At 37.0% G+C, this 24725-nt stretch overlaps 1 protein-coding gene across 1 annotated transcript in view; it reads right to left on the minus strand.

Annotated features, from left to right (window-relative positions):
- LOC110443179 (ras-GEF domain-containing family member 1B-like) overlaps positions 1-24725 on the minus strand; it is a 99459-nt gene that overhangs the window by 59135 nt on the left and 15599 nt on the right. Inside the window, exons 2-4 of the mRNA XM_021487223.1 lie at positions 8304-8408; positions 7702-7736; positions 6812-6899 (exon numbers count right to left, since the gene is read on the minus strand). Coding sequence (XP_021342898.1) covers positions 6812-6899; positions 7702-7736; positions 8304-8408 — 228 coding nt within the window. The remainder of the gene's footprint in view (positions 1-6811; positions 6900-7701; positions 7737-8303; positions 8409-24725) is intronic.

Raw genomic sequence — 24725 nt, forward strand, 5'->3', positions numbered from 1 at the left:
GATTGAGGGAGGATCAGAAGTAGATACTGATCATTATGTATAACTTGGGGAGGTGAAGGATAGGTAAAAGGGGAGGATCAGTATGTAAACACTGGTCATTATTTGTCCATTAAAATGAAAGGTGAGCAAGGTCATGTTCAGATACACAATACAACTGGAGTATAGATGATGGCCTTCGTGTAGAGGTCTATGACAGTGTTTATACATAAACAAACCCCTAGGCATTCCTCCAACTACTCCAGAACATCTCTGTAGGACAAGAGGAGGTTGAAACAGGGTCATCTAGAAATTGTTTTGTTAGTAGATATAGCTGTATAATATAGAAAATAGTAAACAACTCTATATATGGGTTCCCACTGTTGTTTAAAGGGGCTTCATCATCTGGTATACAGAGCTTGGCATCCTTAAAATTGACAGAAATCAGAATATTACCGGTCTCAAAAACAACAGATGGACGATGACATCTGGTCAGGCATAAAGTTGTTTTATTAGGTGTTAGACACACAATTTGTAGGAATTTTCAGAATTAGAATGGCATGAAAACAGCCGGAGAAACCAACCAAGGAAAAAAAACAATGGACAGTATACTGATCAAGAATCACTGGTCCGGCAAATCTGTTCATTTCTGTGTTAATGATCCATGAAGCTTTATCACAGCCCTTTTGACATAAACAGGACATATTTATTGACCAGAAGCCACAAACTATCAACAATTTCATGTCATCAAAAAGGTCAAAGAAATCATTTGTACCAGAAAACCTGACAGCTAGGAACAAATCGGTCACCTTTCTTTTATATCCTCATTACCATGATGACCTAGTCATAGGACAGTCAAGAAGGTAAAGATAAGAAGGTAAAGATTAAACGAAGAAATATTAAAAAATAATTTGAAAATAGGCTGTAAATTTTTCAAAAATAGATTATATCTTTATGACAGATAGAGTATAAGCACTTGTTTTAATATATATTTTGCAGTTTAGGTTTGATTTTGTTTTGTTTAATGTCCTGTGACAGTCCCTAGGGGGCCCAAACACCTACCACCCTAATTTCACCAACAGAGTTAAGAAAAATAAATACTGTTAAAAAACAAAAGAAAAAGATATGGCAAAGGTTGAAATGACTAATAAGTCATAAGCAGATACGCATATAATTATTTACATGTTATTTCCATCAATATTTAGTTATGTGCAGTGTGAACATCACCCCAACCCCTTTTTCGCAGTCTCTGAATTTGCCACGTATGATTTTAAACTCAAGCTTCCAAAGTATTTTCCAGTTCATTTTAAGTGTGTCAGTAGTACTAGTTAGATTAAAGTAACTGTTACCATATATGTCAACCATAAGGTGGAGAGGGACTCCCAGAGGACCAATACAGCACCTTCAGCTGAACACAATATAAAGATAATTCTCAAAGCTAAAGTGCACTTTAGTTTCAGATCCATTTCTAATAAAACCAATACAATTTTCATTGAGATGAGCTCTAGTGCTCTGCTTATCTACATCTATAATTTACCTTCCACTTTCAACAGACAAGTCTGTTATAGCATGTCTTGGGTACTGACAGTGCTAATTTAGGCCTGCCACATACATGTATAAAAACTGAGCTGAACTGCATAAAAACCCAAGTTTACTGAATGGTAGCTAGTTCTAAGGCCAAATAAAAAAAAAATGTTTCCGCTAACCCTCCATTTTTATGCCTACCTAAAGATGTTATTGGCCTTTATTGGTTTTCTTTTTTAAAAAGTTAATTTTTCGATTTTGACAATTTCTTCCACAAAGCTTATATGTTTTTGTTGTTGATTTCAAGGTTTGTTGATTTCAAGGTAAGCAATAGCTAGGTATGGCTTCCAGACATTTTGAAACACATTAAAAATTCAATTATGGATTCAATTAAGTCCTTTATTGAATCCTGATGGTTATGGTGACATTTCTTGCTTTTTGCCCTTTTTATACTCTTTGGTATGTATTAAATAAATAGAAAATATAAAAATGTGTAGACTGTGCCTCTTGATTTGCTTTTGTTTAAAACAGTTTATAGTCCTAATAACAGCTAAGGACATTTTTTAAGGATGTACAGAATTGCAGTACATGTACTAATATATTTCTCATCTGTACTAATATATTTCTCATCTGTATAGACAGATTTGCAGTACTAATATATTTCTCATCTGTATAGACAGATTTGCAGTACTAATATATTTCTCATCTGTATAGACAGATTTGCAGTACTAATATATTTCTCATCTGTATAGACAGATTTGCAGTACTAATATATTTCTCATCTGTATAGACAGATTTGCAGTACTAATATATTTCTCATCTGTATAGACAGATTTGCAGTACTAATATATTTCTCATCTGTATAGACAGATTTGCAGTACTAATATATTTCTCATCTGTATAGACAGATTTGCAGTACTAATATATTTCTCATCTGTATAGACAGATTTGCAGTACTAATATATTTCTCATCTGTATAGACAGATTTGCAGTACTAATATATTTCTCATCTGTAAAGACAGATTTGCAGTACTAATATATTTGTCATCAGTACTAATATATTTCTCATATGTATAGACAGATTTGTAGTACTTATATGTTTCTCATCTGTATAAAGACAGAATTGCAGTACTCATATATTTCTCATCTGTACTAATATATTTCTAATCTGTACTAATATATTTCTCATCTGTACTAATATATTTCTCATCTGTATAGACAGATTTGCAGTACTAATATATTTCTCATCTGTACTAATATATTTCTAATATATTCCTCATCTGTACTAATATATTTCTCATCTGTATAGACAGATTTGCAGTACTTATATATTTCTCATCTGTAAAGACAGAATTGCAGTACTAATATATTTCTCATCTGTATAGACAGATTTGCAGTACTAATATGTTTCTCATCTGTAAAGACAGAATTGCAGTCCTTGTTTCTCATCAGTATAAAGACAGAATTGCAGTACTTGTTTCTCATCAGTATAAAGACAGATTTGCAGTCCTTGTTTCTCATCAGTATAAAGACGGATTTGCAGTCCTTGTTTCTCATCAGTATAAAGACGGATTTGCAGTCCTTGTTTCTCATCAGTATAAAGACGGATTTGCAGTCCTTGTTTCTCATCAGTATAAAGACGGATTTGCAGTCCTTGTTTCTCATCAGTATAAAGACAGATTTGCAGTCCTTGTTTCTCATCAGTATAAAGACAGATTTGCATTACTTGAAAAGCCACCAGTGCTTGGATAAATAACCTTCTACTTTATAAGAAAGAGGAAACAAATACATTCTGGCCGACAACTGCCTTGAATAGTATTGTGAACTGTTTTAACTTAAAACAGTAAATGAAGATTGATTAGGACCATTGTGTAACACACATGAGTAAGTTGATGAATGGTGACCCTTCTACTGATCAATAAAGACAGAATAACAAAGGACTATCAACTCACACCACAAATCTTCATTTCATACAGACAGATAAAGATTGATTTAGTCTAAAGATATTTAACTAATCAAAGGTCCTCGTTTGTTACAGGTAATACATAAAAATAAATATAAGGTTCACTGCATGGAAATCCATCACAGAACAAACATAAATTGAGACATCAAAAAGAGTTTTTGAAGACATGTATTTATATGGCAAAACAGCACAGTTTTCCGTAGAGAATTTTATTTATACATTTTAATAACACCACTTTTGACTTGTAACAAGTGCAGCAACATCACCAAGTAAAGGACACCAAACAAATAGGTTGTAGGAAGACACCCCACAGACACGGGACAGATTGCAGGACATAAGTTATAGGAGAAGAGAAATGGACAGCCTGACTAGGATTCCAACCCAGGACCTCCAAACTCTCGACGGACACTCTAACAAACTGAGCTACCTGGTCACTGGAAAATGACACAGTCCATTTCCGCTACATTTACAAACAACATCACCAGGTTAAGGACAAAAAAGAAAGAGCTTCAATAAATAAAAAAAGAGAGATAATATGGAAATAACAGAGATAAAGTCAACAGACTAAATTTAACAGCCAGGACAAGACCTCACTGAAAATTCTGCACTTTTGACCTATCTGTAAAGGTCACAGTGACCTAATTATGGAACACTGCACATCTGCCATGGCTTATGCAGGTTACATTTACTTAGGATTTATTAACATATATTCAATGGTTTAAGGGTAACGAAAAAATTTCATTGAACTGATCATCTGATCTTTGACTGTCAAGTCAAGGTCAAGACGACCTAATTAAAGAAGAATAAGCTAATGCTCACACCAAGTCAAGGAAACTTGATAGACAAAATTATCCATACTGAACAAATACTGAAAGGGCACAAGTTGAACAAAAGGACACATCCTAAAGGCAGACACACAATTAAGGCACAGGTTCTGTAGCAAGGAAGACAAAAAGACACATAATGAACAAAAGGTCATACCAGAGCAAGGAGACTAAATGGAAAACAACTACATCCTGAATAGACAAGCACACCAAGGTAAGATCATGAGATGGACAAAAGCCACAGACTAAAAGATCATGAAGAAAACTGATACTCCATGATAAGGCAACTAGATATACAATAGGTTACATCCTAAACACACTAACCTAAGACACTGTGGACAAACAGATTCATGTGGACTACTTCGCTTTTTGGGGACCATTTTGGGAAGGAATTTTTAGCATAAATTCTGATGACAAGGGTTTGTTAGTCTTTTAGATGGCAACGTTTTCTTTTTTAAATATATATGAACATTTTGGTATAATTCTATAGAAGTTCCCAGTTTGGATAACTGAAACGTAATTTTCCCAATTCCAGATGCACAGGCCCTATTCCCTAAATAATAAAAAAAAATTAGAAAATGTCTGCAAGACTAAATGCCCACGCTCATGGATGGAACAGGACGCGACGCAACGGGACGGGACTGACATGGGCAACACTAAATGCCCCCCCATTTTATCCTGCAATAGGACAAGGTAATTACAGATGGAGAAAAGGAATTGTTGATATCTTCATCTAAAGTTTTAAAAATGTAAATTCAACATTTCTTGTGAAAACGAAGATAGCTGAATAGACATCTCAAGTAAAATGTGAAAGAAACCGAAGATACCTATACCTAGCTGTTATAGACAGCTATAATGGTTCTAACACAAAGTCTACCAGACAAACAAAAAAGTTGGAAGATCCCCGACAAGACTAGATATATATCAATATTTACTGACACCAGAACCATTATTGTAATGCTGTATCTACAGAAGTTTGTGGATACTGGCCATTACCGTATCACTCTCCCTAAAACTACTGGCCATTACCACGAAGGGCCAAACAGTACAGGCAAAAGTCCAGCAGGACTTATCACAAAAGCAGACACATCATGACCCAGACAGATCCCAACAGAACAGGACAGCTCTGTTATAGAAAACGGATCAGACTGAGAGATGTGTAAAGTCTTGGGATCTCTGCTGTCTAAAATCTATCTTCCCAACGGTCATCTCATATATTCTCCTTAGTTTGACCGACATTTGTTTCCCCCCTTTCTCTCCCAAAATGTAACTACTCTTAGGCTGTCTACAAAGGATTCTCCTGCTCCACATTCCATTACAAGAAACAGTATCCCACCAATCAATTTGACATTGTTGTAGATTTTCTACTGAAAGAAAATATCTATCACGATAAAACCCACATCAATCTAAAGATATGCTCCACTTTTTTGCTGTCATGTTGGTTTGATAACATTGGTATACAGCTCACCTAGACTGGCAGTGTAATTATGGCCGTCATTGTTGAAATAAAACCATCTCAATGTTGACATTCAGTGGAGCACAAGAGACTTTTATTCAAGCAAGTCAACTCTAGACAAAAACAAAACATCCAAGAACTAATATTGGTCCAGGGTGATCCGTCATATAAAACTATTTAGAGTAAAACCATGATATACTGCTGCCGCCGCCATTTGATCAGAGAAATGTTGGCGTCATGACAGGGTTCTGACATAAATTGAGGAAAACAGATAAAAGGTTTTTTGAATCCTGAATGCTCCATGGTCCAAACTTTTCATGAAGTATATAAGATGTTGACAGTTGAAATTTATTATAACTTAATTCATATAAAAAGTATATCATTTCTTTGATACCATGGTCAAGCCAACTGTACAAAGGGAAATAACTCTAGCTATGATATTTCAAATCTATATCAATTTTGCCATACAGATGCACTGTCTGAGTACATCATGAAACATTAATGGAGATCTTATAAACTATTACTGCTTTGCATTGATATAAAAATCATTCATCAAAACTCTGTAAGTCCAACATTTAATGTAAAGCAGCTATTTTTGATTTTGATTTCTATTACAAACTTCATTATGTTTCAAGTAAGTAACTCTTACAATATTTAAATTAGCATGTTTAAAACATTGAAGATGGTTTGATCGACAAGAAACCACAAAAATAACAAGTTTATCATGAATTCTTGTTTTCCTGTTTTTCGGGAAACAATGAAGAAATAGAGGACGGCTTTAGCAGAGCACAGCCAGTCCTCTGAGAACCTGCAAACATTAATATGCTCACTAACAATTATTTACTCCTTTACAACTTGTACTCAAAAACATGCATGTTCACATACAGTTACTCACAAACATTATTGTATCATACAGACTCACTAACAGATACTACTAAACATGCTCATAAACAGAATAGTGTGACTGGTAGGACAGCATGCTGCCGTGTTCAAGCTGTGATAATTCAGTGTTGTGCCACTTTAAAGTGGCCTTGGGCACAAGTTATACTCATTAACAGGTATACTCACCCTCTTCTTGTTAGACTTGCGTTTCATGGCTCCCATGGCTGCTGTTTTATATTCCTGTTCTAACTGACTGTACTGCTGCTGGATTCGGCTAAAACATTTGTTATGAATTAAAAATCTCATATTTTAACTATAGTTGACTGTTATTGCATTTGGGACCCTAACTGATCACACACTAAATCTTCAACACTTTTGATACAATAGTTTTAGACTTGTTCTAGCTGCTAAAACAAATCTTTTGTTACAACATTTGAAATTCATATCCTCTACTTAAGTCAATGAAAACTCTTAAAATACATTGACACATTCATTGTTCCAGCTAGATTTGATAAAATATGACTTTGAATAAGATCTGTCATCATATGCCCTTGCCTGTTTAATCTTAAAACAAAGAAATGTTATTTTTGTTTTCTATGATAGCAAATTGCGAGTGCTGCAATTTGATCAATATCATGTGAAGTTAAATGATAAATAAGATATGTGTCTGCAGAACACAAATGCTCCACTACCATACTTAAGAATTATAATTATTCATAAAGCAAGGTCACAGAGGTCAAGGTCATACGCGGCATGTTCTAAACATAAAGGTACATAACTGACCTACGTGCAAAATCTTTTACCAGCCAGAAGTATGTATACAGACAAGGGTAATACTACAAAGTATATATAATAAAGATAAACTGTTACATTTTATGGAATGCATATTTCATGTTTCTTTTGAGATATCATCACAAACATTCTGTATATATATGAAGCAACTTTTGGCTTTGTGTTATTTGATAACATAACAGAAATAAGGCTGGCTGGTCATTACCACGGACTTAGATAATCTAATTCGGTGTCATTACACAGCTAGTTGTTAGCATCATTATAGATCCTGAACATTAACCCACCTCACATTCATCTCCAGCTGTTGAACAGCTTTCTTCTGGAAAAAAGACATCAAAAATAATTATCAAAACATTAATATACACACTGACTGCATTGGTTCAAAAACAATTTGTAAAGTTGACCTATAACAGTTAACTCAAAAGGTGCTTGTCACATATGGAATGCAGCCGAATCAATATTCAAATTATTGCAACTACAATCTTCAAATAGTTAAAAATGGGTACAAGATAGATTGAACCTATATTTAATAGGTCCAATCTATCTTGAACTGAATTGAAGATATTTTCAACTGAATTAAACAGTTAATTAACTGTGCTCATCTTCAATTATTTGAAGATAATTGCAATTCTACGAGTCAATTTGTCATTGCATTGTTACACTATTTTTTAAATATATTTAAGGGACGAGCTGTTTCTGTAAGTATATAAAAAAAAATCCTACACACAAGATTTGCATTTAGTAAAAAAAAAAGCACTTTGCTTGTTTATCATATATTCTAAGGAGTGGTGTTGAATGGGGTTGGTAGATTATAATCTTGTCTCTTCATAAGAGTGCTATTTCACTGGGAGCCGGGAACGGTAGAAGGGATGGTATGTAAACTTACCCTTCGTATGCCCATGTTGTAGTTGTCATGGCTGAGTGTGCTGCTAAGTTCTCTCTGCCAAACTTCAAGTTTCCGCTTCTCTGCTTCCAGCAGTTTTAAAGTTACCTGTAACAGTAAAAACATTGATAAGATAAGGAGAATATGTTATGAACATTTTAAGTTTCGAAAACAGCCCCTATTACATCATATTATAAACGTACATTGGTACAATTTTGATTAATTTTTGAGGAAATAAAACAGGCCATTTTTTACCCTTTCAAAGTATTCCCCTAAAGATTGTGCTAGGTCTACTGAATGTTTTGCCCAAAATAAAAAGCACTCGTCAAATAGAGCGTTGCTTGATCGTGCATGCACGATAGACTCTCACGCGCGTTGTGTTGGATGGAGATGCAGTGGAAGGGAGATAACTCCAGCAATCCTGCATGTAACGAGAGCCTTACCGACTGTCATTCTACAAGTTGCCGTTGATCATCCTGGTATTTCATGCGGGGTTTCCTCATCGTAACATATATGTCCAGAAGATATTTTGAAGTTAAATTTTCCTCCGGGTTAATTGAGAGGGCCAAAATTGTAGACTTACTGAAGTCGGTTTCTGAAGTGGACACATTCGCTTCTCATCATTTGAAGACTAACTTTATAAATAAAACTACTCGTATATAATGCAGGGCCAATTGAAATCATCAGTTTTGTAAAATCTATCAGCACGGAATTAAATCTTTATGAAATCTATCAGAGCTAATAGTTAATAAGTTAATGCATGTATCTTCCTTGACAGGTGTAATACTCAGATTATTGAGGTATCGAACGAGAACGCGAGGCGAGAGTGCATCAATACTTCAGCAAGCTATTGGACAATTAATCTATAGGCAATTAGAGGTTCTCCACATAAACGGCATGACCCTTATTAGATCTGGCTAGACTGAGAGCATAAAACATAGTACCGACACTCATCATCATCGTTAGGGACCGTCGGTTCCTCCCAGCATCAGTAGCGGGGCCTGAAGCTCGTGTTTATGGTTTATGGGCGGTGATTGCGTCACAACAAAAGAGATGTTAGGGGATTATTACTAGGCTAATTAACCACCGTCTGGCAGCACTACATAGTATTGTCAGCTTCAAATATAAATTCAGTCATTTAAGTATTTCATCCAAACTCTTCTGCGAGATGTAGATACTGTATTAGTTAGCAATATATAATTCAATCTTTAATTATATTACAACAATTATAAAACAAGTTTTTCAATTGATATCAATTAATAATATTGGAAGCGCCAGTGGGTCTGTAATGTGGGAGGAAACCGGAGTACCTAGAGAAAACCCACATGGTCGGGCAGGTGACACGATTTACCTTTGCACCTCTGATTTGGGAGTCGAACCACGGTCGTCATGTTGAAACGTAAGTGCGCTATCCGCTAGTGAGCCTTGTATTATTATATGTATTTGCATCAACCACAAGTATTTGAGGCCGCTGACCCTTCCCACTTAAAAAGGGCTTTGACATGTACTTGTCATAGGTGGTCGGGTGGCGCAATGGAGAGCGCACTCGTCTTCACCACAACGGCCGCGGTTCGATTCCCAAATCAGACCTGAATATATACGTGTTCACCTGCCCGACCTCTAGTGTACTTTGGTTTCTCCTGTACGTTACCCAATGACTGACAGAAATTGATACAAACGTGTTTCATCGAATGTCAATAAAAGTTTAAAAGGAAATTTGATTCCAAACTTTTGCCAGAAACCTACAGACAAACTAATTATCTAGTTATCCCGTCATCATGTAGATATTCGGTAACTGTGATCTTGACCCTGAACGTATGACCTTGAAATTCAACTGTACTCTTGAGATTGATGTCAAAAAGACTTGAGTAAAGATTCATAAAATTTGGTTGAAAAAAATTAGTCGGAAATCTATGGACAATCCAAATGTGGACGGGCGAACGAATAGACAGAGTGACGCTGATATACAAAGCAAAGTGAAATTGTCGTGTAGGTTAACTAGGTAAGTAGGGGATGTCGTATTTATAACGCCCTGTGTCGTATGGTCACGTCGGATTGACCGGAGGTAATTATCGGCAGATGTAAGCATTCATCACAGACACCACTCCAGGACATGTCACCTTACAGCGGATATCAGTTAACTTATATAAGAAACAGTCAAGCTCAATCGAATCAACACTTCGACGGACGTTAGCGGTGAACTCTTCAGATGTGACTAGTAAATAACGCGTAAATGAGTTTCATATCCAACACAGACAGTTATGAATATCGCAAATAATTTGTGTCACTTAAGGTCGCTTCCTTCACTTTTCAAAGCATTCCTTTCCAATATAAATATCAAGGGAGATAAACGTTATTCTCAAGTGAGATGACTGTTACAGCAAAGAAATAATTGGAAATTGACAAATTTTACATTGATATTGTTCAGTTGCTACATTTGTCAATTTGATACCGACTGACATTTCAAACCAACATGATCAGAAGATGAACCGATCTAGTTAGACTTTTAATCTCAAATCGTTTTATTTCGTTTCGTCGATGAAAAGTGCAGTTCCATTGTCTTACCATACTTTAATTTCGCAAGGGAAAACAAATTGATTCAGATATATACGTGTCTGATAAAATGCGTTACTCAATGGAGATCTGTGGCGGGGTTCGTGTATATCGGACATCCCTTAGGGATACATTTTATGACGTTTTACTAATGGCTCTAGGAATATGAAATGCCTTTTATAAATTCAATACCGCAGTAGTTGATGCCTGGTATTAATCTGGAATTACAATGCGTGTTTCTCTGTAATGGGCTTCACTTAGCAACAAATTTATACAAAAGTAAATTTGACAGGTTGGTTGTGGATGTCATGCGAGAATGGAGGGTCCCGCTGTGGCAAAGAGACATGCACATGTATATGACAAGTCTGACTTCAGGGAACGCTGTCTTCGGAAACTCTTACATACGTGTAAAACAGATTCGCCTACAATTACTTTCCAAGCCGATAGACTAAAGAGCCATCACGACAGCCTCACACTACTTTCCCGCCAACTGACTTGAGCACAAGTCGGATATATACATGCAACTATTTTACAAAGAACTACAAAATACATTGCAGACGTTCTATCGTTTTTCTGGATTTATTTGAGTTTGGAATTTGCTGTCGTTTCATGTCTTCGTAACACCTATGGTCAGCAAATGCATTTGTTTTAATACTGAAAAGAGATATAATATACCCTACATAAAATGCCCTTAAAATTCCAAGACTGGATAACAGTTCAAAAGATTAAAGAATATGAACTAGTTAATTGTTTGTAATTGTTCGATTTTTCAACGTATTTTTTTATTTTAGAAAATATGCATAACTCCTTATATTGTGATGAATTGAGGACCATTGTCGGCCATTGTATGATTACCAAACAACAAGGCTCTGACCACCAGGAGTCACCTCCAGATCAGGGACAAAATGTACAAAACAAAGCTTATTGTATTCCGGAGGATCTGTTCTTCAGGAGCTCGAAAAATTAATTATGCAAATTTGTCACATAATCTGCTCCAGAGTATGTGGTAAAGCGAAAGTATTGAATTGTCCGTTCTTCTGCATCAAAATACTGATTCATTAATCAATACCCGCTCTGACTTTGATTGGTAAAATGAGGCCTTGCATGTCGTGCCACGTTAGATTTTCCCTCACATGTTTTAATACAGTGGTCATATACAGGTATGCAGTCGTGACTACCTTTTGATAAACGATACTTATACACATATATTGAACAAAACTGTTAGCAGCCTTAAATTGGTTGATAACTCAGGGCTCCAATACGCCTATGCACACTTGTTTCATCAAGTTAGTCTTCCTTAGAACTCAAAAGTGTAGCCCTGAAAACTGTTCTGATTTCTGGATCCTAGCATACAGTCCAAAAGTTCAAATCTTGGGAATCATACCTACGAACCCAGAAACTTAACACGTTAAAAGACAACAAAAAGCAAGGGAATCAAAACAGGTTAAACCCATATTTGTTTTTTCAAGCTAATACATTGATTCCGACCAAATGAAAATTAACTCCGTGGCTTTACCTGATTGCGAACGTATACAGTTATTTCGAGTTGCTAGCAACGTCGATTGTGTAGCAATGTCCAGTTGATAAAAGGTGACACATGTTGAGTATACTGTTACTAAATGCCAGATTTAAAAGCCTTTTATCGGCAGAAATGTTCACAAAGCGAAACTCAACGACGCAAATTAATTTAGTTTTTAAAGTAAAACTTTATTTTTTCTTCCAATTTGTTGGCAATCCATAAGTCGTGTCGCTCCTTGGTCTTAGGATGGGGTGCTACATGGTAATTTTAAAGTGTTATCTCGCACAAATGGCATACATACCAGGACACGGTAGTATGAACCCTACACAGACACATTATTCTAAGAAAGGGCCAATCAGAAAGTGACGTATGTGGCGAGTTATTGGGGCAAAATTATGTATAACTGTATCCTAGAAAATCATATCAGACCATTGACATTGTTCCTTGGATGTTTTGGCATACCTGATTCCACGTGTCTTTAATCTTCTATGAACTATTTTGTTTGGAATTCCCATACGTCAATGTATATTAGGAGTTTTTGGACGATTAACTGCTGGTAACGTATCAGGAGCGGCTAATCCTGATGGATTGCGCAATTTATGGCGAGAAAATCTTCGGCTTGACGAGATTTCCCATCACAGACCAGGCCAAAAACGGAAAGCTCACACGGCTCGGAATAATGAAGCCGTCCAGTACCGAGTGGGAACATTAGTGATCAATAATACACAACACAAGTGTCTTGTCGATCAAATTAGGTAATCGATCATTTATGTATGGATATCGATCAAGCATTTTCCAGAAACACCTAATGGTCGATGATTATGCAAATTTCGACACATTCAAATATTGCATTAATACGCAACAGCGTTCTTCATGCAATACCCTTTTTACCAACAAACACTATTGTATCCGGTGCATATGGCGCACATAGAGTGACCTTAACTCAATGTTTTACTCCTTCAATGATCCCACTGTAACTCCAATATGCTGTAGGATACAGTATATGTTGACTGCATACAGTTGGTCCATACCTTTACAGCAAACAGTTGGGACCTGCGTGATGAACTATTTCCCTGGGCATCGGGAGACAGTTCATCCGGTTGGTCTCGACACAGAGGAAAATAGTTTTGCTTGTTTACTTTCAAGACATTAAACAACTGTTTTGTTACATCGTCAATTAAAAATAAAATCTATCAGATATAAACCTGAGCCTCTTTAAACCTTGGCTGTTAGGCGCGGCTCTCAGCCAATCAAGAGTTTACCATGCAACAGTCAAAACTATTGATTGGTAATTCTGATTAGTTGTTGCGTGCCGCTGTCAGCCAATCAGCTTACCAGGTAACAGTCAAAATTACTGACCACAAATATTTGAACCTGTGGACAGGCTTGCTGTGTTTTCCTCGTAAATTCTCTTTGGAAAACATTGATTAATATGTATATGTAGAGAGATTCACATCACCATGATAAGCATGTTTGACCATTGCCAGGAAAGTTCATAAACAATCTATTTACAGAACAAAACAAAATGTCAATTTTTTGTTTGTGCTACGTAGCTTTCCTCTTCGTCGAGCAGAGAAAACCGGAAGTCAAATTGCAAGGCATTCCTACTGGCTCCATATCTATACCAGGTATTAAACGAAATAAACGAAATCATCCATTTACAGTAATATGTTCCTGTAATTGTTGAAATTTAAGTTGGCGCCAGTTCTCGTCATCTGGTTCAAAGATAGGATCGATATTCTTTTAGATCGAAATCTTCGAGAACATTTACTAGTTAGTACAGCTACCATTATAGACAGTCTGTGTGATTTTGACTTAATACTCCATTGTACACGCCACATCCGTTTGCTCTGGCGGAATGACATGTGTTCTAGACAGGCAATATGACTGCTGTTACACATGTTACCAAGATCAGAACGACGGTAATCGGTCTAAATGAACATACGCTATGTTACATGTACGTAAAAAGCCATTGTCGAGCACTACATCAAGACTGTATCAAGTTCTGGGGAATCAAGGCACCTTTAAATTTCGTCATGACAAAGCGAAGTCTATGTACGCGCCATCTTGCGGACGATACGAGTCCTGCACACCTGCGATCTCGGAGTAACGTTTTAAAAGTGATAAAGGTGAATTGCGCGGCAGCATAACGGTTAACTTGACCGACTTAATTTGATCTAAGCACAGGTACTACTGTCATGACATATTTCAAGAGTGCAGATTAGATATTTAGTATGGAACCTTAGGAACCGCGGTGGTTCGATGTTGAGTTTGACCCTCTATTGTCCAGTCAAATAAATTACAGTGATGACTTATTTCAAAGTTACGAGATTACATTTTACTTGGAAAAAACAAGCAACAATAAGCATGCCGTAATAACCCCGTGTAATGTATATATTGTAACAAAACAACCACATTTGAAAACGTCGTCTTTGGCTTCACAGGACACTGAGAAGTACCACACTACTCGTACGTTGACGAGAGGGGAGTGAACTTTAGGTTTTTGGTACGTGATACAGGTCGATACATTACGGGGATCAGGGGGAATACCCAGAAGAGGTTACTGTGATGATACACAACAACCCTTCCTAGCTTAGTCGTCAGGATTTGGCACGTTCGTGTTGATATGTCCTTCAGTAAAGACTGTTTTATTGCTAGAAAAGTCCCATAACGACCTCTTCAATCTAAACATCAAACAAACCTAATTCCCATACGGGACTGTGTTCGTTCCGTATTTGGCTAGATCCCTCAGATCAATGCAGCTCATGCAGAAGTGGTTTTATTTGGAAACAGTATTTTCACAAATTACAGATATTTTATATATTTACAATGATACTTTAGAGGGATTCCAGATGAAAGGATCAGGGACTTTCAAAACGGGAAAGTTTTAAACTAGATACTGACTGTGTCTTGTTTGTCTACATTACTTAGTGGAATATTATTCATACTGCGTTGTAACAATAAGCTTCTTCAGTTCTAGTATTAAGTAAGACATCAGGCCTTTGCTTCGTTGACGTTTCCGGAAACCTTTTCTATGTTAGTCTGATGCGCTTCATCAATATCATTATTGTTAATGGTTTAAGCAATACGCGTCATTGATTTCTGAAACAGCGATACATCACACGCGCGTGGTGACGACATTTCCTGGATCTATCTAAATTGACCAATGATAATTCATTTTACAAAACACTTACAATTTACACGACAGTCACTTTCTGAATGGTCGCTCTAGGACACACTGTCCGACGATACAAGCAGCTGATAATATCTTAATTATTTATGTCTGTCAATAAAAAAAAAACACCGCCAATTGTTTACAAACTTAACCTCACGCCAGGAGCAAATCGGATCCGTCGGTGATATTGTGAAGGTTAACTGACAACATCAATCAACACATAATGCTATCATCACTTGTCTTTGTCAACAGGTCCGAGGGATGGTGAAAGGGCCAGAGGATACTCGACCATAGACCTTGGCTGACCTTGTATGACAACGATGGTTGAGTAACGCCATTTTGATCAGTCACGATTAATCTGTGTAATTACAATAGCTACACCGTGACTGATATAAACCAGGAATGGGGTTATCATCACCAATGTCCATTATCTGCCGTTTTATCTAAGTTCTAAGTTTTTATTTATTCACTCCGACACACTTACGTGTGTAACAAGAGGTCACATACATATAGTAAGTATGATACATGGCGTGTGATGTACACAATTACAACATTGTACATAGCATAGATACATATAGAAGTACACAAATAGTACAGAAATTAAGTTAATATTTTTTCAAGCTTTTCTATGAATTTACAAAGTTTTGTGTGAATTTTTACATTAAATATATTAAACAATCCTTGCATTTTTANTTAAATGTGAATGTTATATATGTGTAACGTTATATATGTGTAACGTTATATATGTGTAACGTTATAAATGTGTAATGTTATAAATGTGTAACGTTATAAATGCGTAACGTTATATATGTGCAACGTTATAAAAGTGTAACGTTATATATGTGTAATGTTATATATGTGTAATGTTATAAATGTGTAATGTTATATATGTGTAATGTTATAAATGTGTAATGTTATAAATGCATAACGTTATAAATGCGTAACGTTATATATGTGCAACGTTATAAAAGTGTAACGTTATATATGTGTAACGTTATATATGTGTAATGTTATATATGTGTAATGTTATAAATGTGTAATGTTATAAATGTGTAACGTTATAAATGGGTAACGTTATATATTTGTAATGTTATAAATGATTGTATAGGCACCTTCCCTTACACGGAATTTCTACAATGTACATACGTTTAAGATACACCTTAATTTAGATATGGATTGGTGTTCTGTTAACATGTCATAGCACTGATGAATCATGGGCTAGGGCCATATGGCGCAGTAAAATTATTTACTTTGCTTGTTTTCTACATTGACATACTACATTTTTAAATATTGACATTGTTCTACCGATTATTTTGTGCATAATCCCTTATTTAAACAACATGTCAACAAAATATGTTTAAACTGAAGTATACCTTAACACTGTCAGGTGACAGGGTGAAATGGTCAGATTCCGATATGACCGATTTCAATTTAAAAAGTAAACATCGTCGTCCTCTATAACATTTCAGACATAGCCAAGCCCCAGGTTCCTTAGGATGTTTGTATGCGGCTATTAGCTCCCTACGAATCAAGTTCGCATAGTCTAATCTTAGTATAGTATTCTTGAAGATAAATAGCTCCAATATTATTAAGGTTCTATTGTGCTGTAGGAAAACTTGTTACTTTTATTTTGAGAATGAACCTTATTAATGATGATAAAAATTAAAAAAAAACAATTATGAAACAAGTTATTTCAACTCAAATTAATCACTCTTGTTGGCCCGGATGGTAGCACATGGGGGTCTTAGTGTGGGAGGAAACCCGAGTACCCGGGGAAAACCCAATTGGTCGGACTGGTGACCCCGACCTTTTCACGTCCAATCGGAGAATCGAACCCCGGCCGCCTTGGTGTAAGGCAAGTGCGCTATCCACTGCACCAGCCGACCAACCTTATTATAAATGCATGTGTTATTGTTTTCGGAGAACAACAGACTAAATTGAAGAGTAGTCTTTTATTTGCAAAACAAAAAATCATTAGTAATAAATCAAACAACACCGGTATAACATAAAGCTGTTAGAAAACCCCGGATAGCCTTAGATACAGTGTACATGGTATTTTCTATAACTTTTGTACTCCTGCTATCTGTTAAGAGATGCACAACATCAATCACCTAGTCATTCAAGTGCGAACCAAACATAAGCGGGGTTCACAGACATTCCTCTCTACATCACAAAAGACAAGGAAGGCAGGAGTGAAACGAGAACCAAGGACATACATATTACTGACTACGGACTCATTAATGTGTGTGTCGAATGCACAGTATGCACCTCGTGTGCACCACTCAACACGTGTTATTGTTTCCCTCTATGGATACACTAATTGGTAAAGCAAAATTAATATAAACAATGATAACGATACATCAGAAACTAGCGTATTTGTTCCATACTATTGATATTGTTATTTTTACAACATTGTAACTGTCTTCCTAATGTACACATATAAATATTTGGCATTAATGTAAATGAAACAACGGAAATAGAGACATTTGTTAAGCTATTCATAGAACTATAAATTAACGTCAGCTTTGAGACGAAGTTTCGGCAGTATCACATTATAGGTAAAAGGTATGCTTCTTTTTATTTCTGGCAACATGAACAACATGTTGGCTACAGTACAATGACCAGTCCAAGCATTAAATACAGGTACAGACCACACACATAACGGTAATGTAACCTATAGGGAATGAGAAAACTATTATGTATGTACTAACTATATTGATAAGTACGGGACACGTCTATCTGCGAACGTAAATATGGGTGATCAACATCAAAAAGACGTAGAAACAGACGTCATAAAAGTAGAAGAATAGATCCTCAAAACATTCACATATATGACATTCCATTTTCCCATCTTAATAATGTGTTTCATTGCGCATGATAATCTGTGTAACCTGGCGCTGATTTTGCTTCTTCGGAAAAGTACACGTAACAGGGTCGTGTGGTATCCAAACTAGTTTCTGCATGAATTTTGCACCGAAAGTAATATTACTTTCACGGTGTCAGTGCCCCAACTTAATCAGTTCGCCTTTAGTGACGGCCTCCTTGAACCTTTACAATATATCGAGAGCTTTATCATCCAAACACGTCGCCATGTTTTTTCTCTCTCTGTTCCTGGTCAAACACAGCTATTAGACAATAAAGAGTTTTGATTTGTCATAGTGCTTATCTCGAGAAAATCTGCCAATAACATGAATATTTGACGTGTAAGATAACCAATCGATGACTCATACATGTGCATATTTCAATTTTATCCTAACATCATCGTTACATCATAAATGCTCGAAAACGCAATTGTATGTTTTACGTAAGCTCTATCATATTACAGATACAAGGTTTTCCGAATTATCCCTGATAAACACGACACTGTCCATGTACTAAACCTATTCTGACCAAACCAACGTTGATCGGGGTTATATTTGGTGCAACACCGTCGGTTTGTGAGAACAAATAGTAGCAACTCTTCTTTAGGAACACAAGGCAAATACAAAACAAAACCGAATCGATCTCCAAAAAGCGGGACGAAAGAGCATCATTGTGTCGCATAGATGCCCTTCTAATGTGGGGATGTCTTATAGACTTCAATAACAACAAAGTTACATGTCTTTCAATCGAGACATCCACTGTGGACAGTAACTCCTGGTGACACATCGGTCCTACTTTAGTTGGTCGTTAACTCGCCGTCGCACGCGCCGTACACGTGCCCCTCTGGTAACAAACAGTCCGTCAGCCTCGTAGGTAACGCGAGGATAAACGCGTGTCACCAGACATGTCTGTCACACCGAAATGAATTTTGCACAGTATAATCCGACATGGGAGAAGACTGAAGTCTTTGGTCCAACTTATTTCCAGGAAATGGCCAGCAGTGTGAATGTATAAACACAGTTGTCCCATCAGGCTCTCAGACACGTAATGGGTAGAGACTGACAAATCATCGGCCGACACGTAGATGTCGAGACGAAAATAATTAATTCGTTTTCTATTCTATTCCGAATTTCGGACTTGATACATGGCATTGCTATGCTGGTCATCAGTTGGTGTCCTTCAGGGATATTACTGGAGGTATTTCATTCGGTTTCCATTAGCTCAAACCGACATCATGGACTTCAAACATAATCAAACCCATTTTGTTCTATAACACCTACAATCATTTATAGTCGATATATTCTAAGGACTTACTGCAGAGATAAATATAGTTGTACAATTATTTAACTTGACCGACACATTTAGTCGATTTCACGCATACCATTTAACCCAAACTTTTGGACGTTCGGCGCTAATCTACAGACGGAAATTTTGTACTGTAAAAGTGCATATCCAGTTTACACCGTGACGTTTAACATGTGACGAATTAAAATGATGAAAAGTCCACTTGGAGAAGTGGTTCCAGGAGGAACGTCAGTTATGACAAGGAAGACACTGTAACTAATGGCTTTGACTCTTACCCAATGACACTATAGCATGTAGCAAGGGATAAGTGCCTAGCATTGGGTGGCTTTATCAAGGACACTACAACAGGAAACTAGAATGGGGAGGTCTTGTCCAAGGACACTGCGACAGGAAACTAGAATGGGGAGGTCTTGTTCAAGGACACTACAACAGGAAACTAGAATGAGGAGTCTTGTTCAAGGACACTACTACATGAGACTAGAATGGGGAGGTCTTGTCCAAGGACACTGCGACAACTAGTATCGGGGAGGTCTTGTCCAAGGACACTACAACAGGAAACTAGAATGGGGAGGTTTTGTCCAAGGACACTGCGACAACTAGTATCGGGGAGGTCTTGTCCAAGGACACTACAACAGGAAACTAGAATGGGGAGGTCTTGTCCAAGGACACTGCGACAACTAGTATCGGGGAGGTCTTGTCCAAGGACACTACAACAGGAAACTAGAATGGGGAGGTTTTGTCCAAGGACACTGCGACAACTAGTATCGGGGAGGTCTTGTCCAAGGACACTACAACAGGAAACTAGAATGGGGAGGTTTTGTCCAAGGACACTGCGACAACTAGTATCGGGGAGGTCTTGTCCAAGGACACTACAACAGGAAACTAGAATGGGGAGGTCTTGTCCAAGGACACTGCGACAACTAGAATGGGGAGGTCTTGTCCTAGGACACTACAACAGGAAACTAGAATGGGGAGGTCTTGTCCAAGGACACTACAATAGGTGTTGCTGTTGCCAGTTCCAACCTCCGACCTTTAGTATGTAAAGCATTATGCTACCCCACATTTATATCTTGCTGTTAAGTTAAAGGTCATGCATTGATCTGCGTTGTACATAGACGCTGTGGGTCACCAAATATTTGACGTCTTTACAAATCAAATCAGAAAAATGGATCTGATTTGATATGTCAAAAACAGATGTCCAGTTGTTTATTAATCGATGTATCGTGAGTTGACTCTGTAATCGGATAGGGAGGTGACAGTTTGCAAGTCGTGTGGGAACAGGGTGGTGACAGTCTGTAGGTCGTGTGGGAACAGGGTGGTGACAGTCTGTAGGTCGTGTGGGAGCCGGGTGATGACAGTCTGTAGGTCGTGTGGCATTCTCCTTTGATCTGATGGCAACACTGCTTACCTATTTCTAACAACAACACAACGCAATAACAGAAAAACAATATCGGACCTAGCGAAGGCAACGGTCAGCGAACAATGCATATAGACAGATGTCTAATACGCGGACTATCTATGCTTCATTTGAAGAGTCCCGTGTACAGAAACCAATAACTTATGCTGATTTGTCTCATCTTAATCTTCATTAAAAACTCCACGAAATCAAAACAGAATGTACACAAACAATCTGATGGTAGCATAACTAGATCTAAGGCGTCCCCATTTACTCAATTCTGTAATATTAATCACCATTTTATGTAGAACAATTGGGTTCGCCAGTCCGTTTTATTTCCTTTTTATAACTCTGGGAGGCACCAATCCATTTTGATCGTTGTTCCCCGAGATGGTTCCTACTAGAAAATCCACGTGATAATACAAGTCCATTTTCTTTGAAATTCAGCATTAACGATTAAAAGACGTATCAAGGTATAGCATTGTAATGCCTTAAATATCGAGTTGAATTCAAAAATATTTTCTATATAGCAGTGTGTATATTTTAATATAGGCCTGAAGCTGGATGTTTACAGCATGTGTATCACACGGTCTTCATACAAGCCAGTTATATACTTCTTTTATAATTAATTCTGTTAATAATGTGTATCTATTGTGTAAGTATTTTACCCGTTTGTATTACTATCATGTAAGTATATGATGGATGTAGACATTGGTAAGTTATAAATAATCCCATGACCAAGACTGTGGCACTGAATAAGTTGAAGTCAAAGCCAGAAATAAAGAGCACACGCGCTGATAAAATTAATATTTGTTTATTTCAACGATAACTTGACGAATGATTTTCACAAGGCGTTATACTTGATTTACAATAGTCCAAAATGACTAAAAAAATGCTTATCAAGTTAAAACTTCCATTTCGCGAAAATGTCAGTCTCGATATGAGGTATTTATGGTCAACTACGATGTCACTGAAATATTTAGTCGAATTCACCGAAACAAAATTGTTTTTTCGTGCTGTTAATATGTTTGATTATCAATTTTATTTCAATAAAATCGAAATAGCATACGTTATTGACTGATGGCAACAGATGGGGTTTTCAGACCGGAGGCCAGACTGTTACAGAAAGTTGAAACCTGAGAGCAATGTATTGTCTGATAGTTTAAAGCATGTCTGTTGTCCACCTCCAGAAATGAAGTCAACAACGATATTTGTTATGTTTTCCTTTTCACAATAACAAAATGACGTCAAGACTTCATAACCACACCTACAGAATGGATAGGTTGTCAGTCTTTTTTTTTTTTTTTATCTTACTGGACATTTCAAGTTATTCTGTTTGCATCAGGAAGAGTGCATAGGGATCCATAATTTCAAAAGTCCCAGCTGATACCGAGGTCAAACTATATCGAGTTGTTTGTGTTTAATGTACGAGGATCCACATATACACGCGCTCCGTTACGTATATATAAATCGCTGCCTATCCTCACTGAAATATAATTAGTCTCACTATCTAATCTGCCGGTTCTAACAAGAATCTTCTGTATTGGATCCAGGTTTGATATATAAAGATATCATCATCTTGTATCAATGTTTAAACTACTCAAGTACAATAAAGTCGGCGTCAATATCTTCTACAGCATCTGGAACCAATTCCCACATGTTTCATCAGCTCTGACCAGCATTCCTCTATCAATAGTGTTCCTGCATCAGCATTACTCGCCCGTAGATATTGTTGAATTTTCGTGGAATACATTTAGTACTCCGTGTATATATCTAATCATTGAAGTGCTGAATCGAAGGAAGAAACGCTGCTATCTCTTTGAAATCCTTATCTCAAGTTGTTTTTGTTATTTCCTGTGAAGTAAAATATTTATCGTTATTGGAGATGAAAACCGCCATTAAAGCTACTGTATCTCCACAAAGATACGACGCCAGGACTATAAAAGATGTATCGACATCTAACATGGATCCAGATCTTGTTCGGAGTATATCGGAGTTTATCCAATGAGATGAATACTGTACGCCTTTTGGCGAGTACATGTTATGTGTTAACGAGCTGGATCCATTGTAAGCGTTTCATTAGACCGGATTTTTACTTTGTGTTAGGTAAATGTTAATGGGATTGTTACATAAAGCATGTACGTTTAATATCGTATTACAATGAACATATACTGTTTTAAACAACATCCGACAGGTTTCGCCAAATTAAGCTTCATTGCTCTATTCCTTACTTTTGGAGAGTAAAAAGATTGCTGATTGTGGTCACAAGGACCTTGCGGAGTATTATTCAACACCCGCCATATGTGGCAACCGTGTGGACTGTGTATATACTGGAAAAAGTGAAAACCTCAGCCATTGTTTTCTCTTCTGCTATCGTGACAAAGTGAGACCAAAATTCCATTGAGACAATAGATTTTTTCCATCAGTTCCACGAAAGCACGACATCTTTCCAATCTTCCAACATAGGCGCATAAACAATCAGTGGTGGGGCTGTCTTGTCGGATATTTATATTCCCTCCATTTCAGGAAAGGTCTAAAAATACATATGTATATCATTGGTCACATACACCACCTATTGGAGTGCCATGTATTGAGTTGCCTTAAAACGTTTCCATTTATATTGTTGCGGGTTGTCTGTCCTTGGTTGACGTTTAAAAATGCTTTACGTTTACTTCTTGGCGCAGTGGACAGCTTCAGTATACTGAGTGAATTCAAACTGATGCTATGACCTCGGGGGATCTTGACATTTTCTCCGCGTGGACATGCATTCTCTGACTAAATGCATGGTTTCTGCTTACCGTTACCACGACAACACCCATATATATCTGTGTATACAGTGTAAAGGCACAGCTCCGAGTTCCCCATGTATCGTCATTCTACTTAATTATCACTACATGAGGACAATAAATATTCATTATCACTCCACAAACTTCCTTGCTGCGAATCTTATCAATCACGATGGTCGACCCTTAACTAATATTGCTGTACCACTGTGTTATAGCTGATTTTCAATTGCCTTGTTTCCAAGTCTTATCGATCAGAAGTCTCGTATTGCACATTTGAACTAGCATTTCCTTGATAGTTGCTTTTTGTACGGTTGGGTGCTTCATTATCAACACTATCTTTGAATCATGTGGCTTATGGCGGTCACTCTTTTGTAAATTTTCTAGAATTTTACCGTCAGCATGCGGAGTGATACTTGAAAAAGGATTCAAGGCCAGACTAAAAAAAACAATTGGTGATTCTTCGGTGTTTGTGTCTACAGCAATCGAATAAAATACCCGTTATTTGACTTGGGGATATCTGTATGCCAAAACATAACATTCTCAAAACAATGATAATTGCTCGTAATGACGCCACAGGGAGACATAATCGTCTTTGACTTCCTATACCCCGCAGTGTGTGTCCATGTACAGCAATAATGACATAGTTGTTATTGACATGCAAGCATGTTGTATTCCAATCCGAACAGCATCGTATCTGATCCAGTATAAATTCTCTGTCGAAGGTCATCGACAAAGATCTCTTCCAAATGTTTATATGCACACAGCATTGGAATCGTAAGCCACAAACTACGGTTTCCATTTAGCGACAGAATCCTATAGAGGCAACTGT

This window comes from Mizuhopecten yessoensis, unplaced genomic scaffold (assembly GCF_002113885.1).
Source record: "Mizuhopecten yessoensis strain PY_sf001 unplaced genomic scaffold, ASM211388v2 scaffold716331, whole genome shotgun sequence".
Taxonomy (NCBI): domain Eukaryota; kingdom Metazoa; phylum Mollusca; class Bivalvia; order Pectinida; family Pectinidae; genus Mizuhopecten; species Mizuhopecten yessoensis.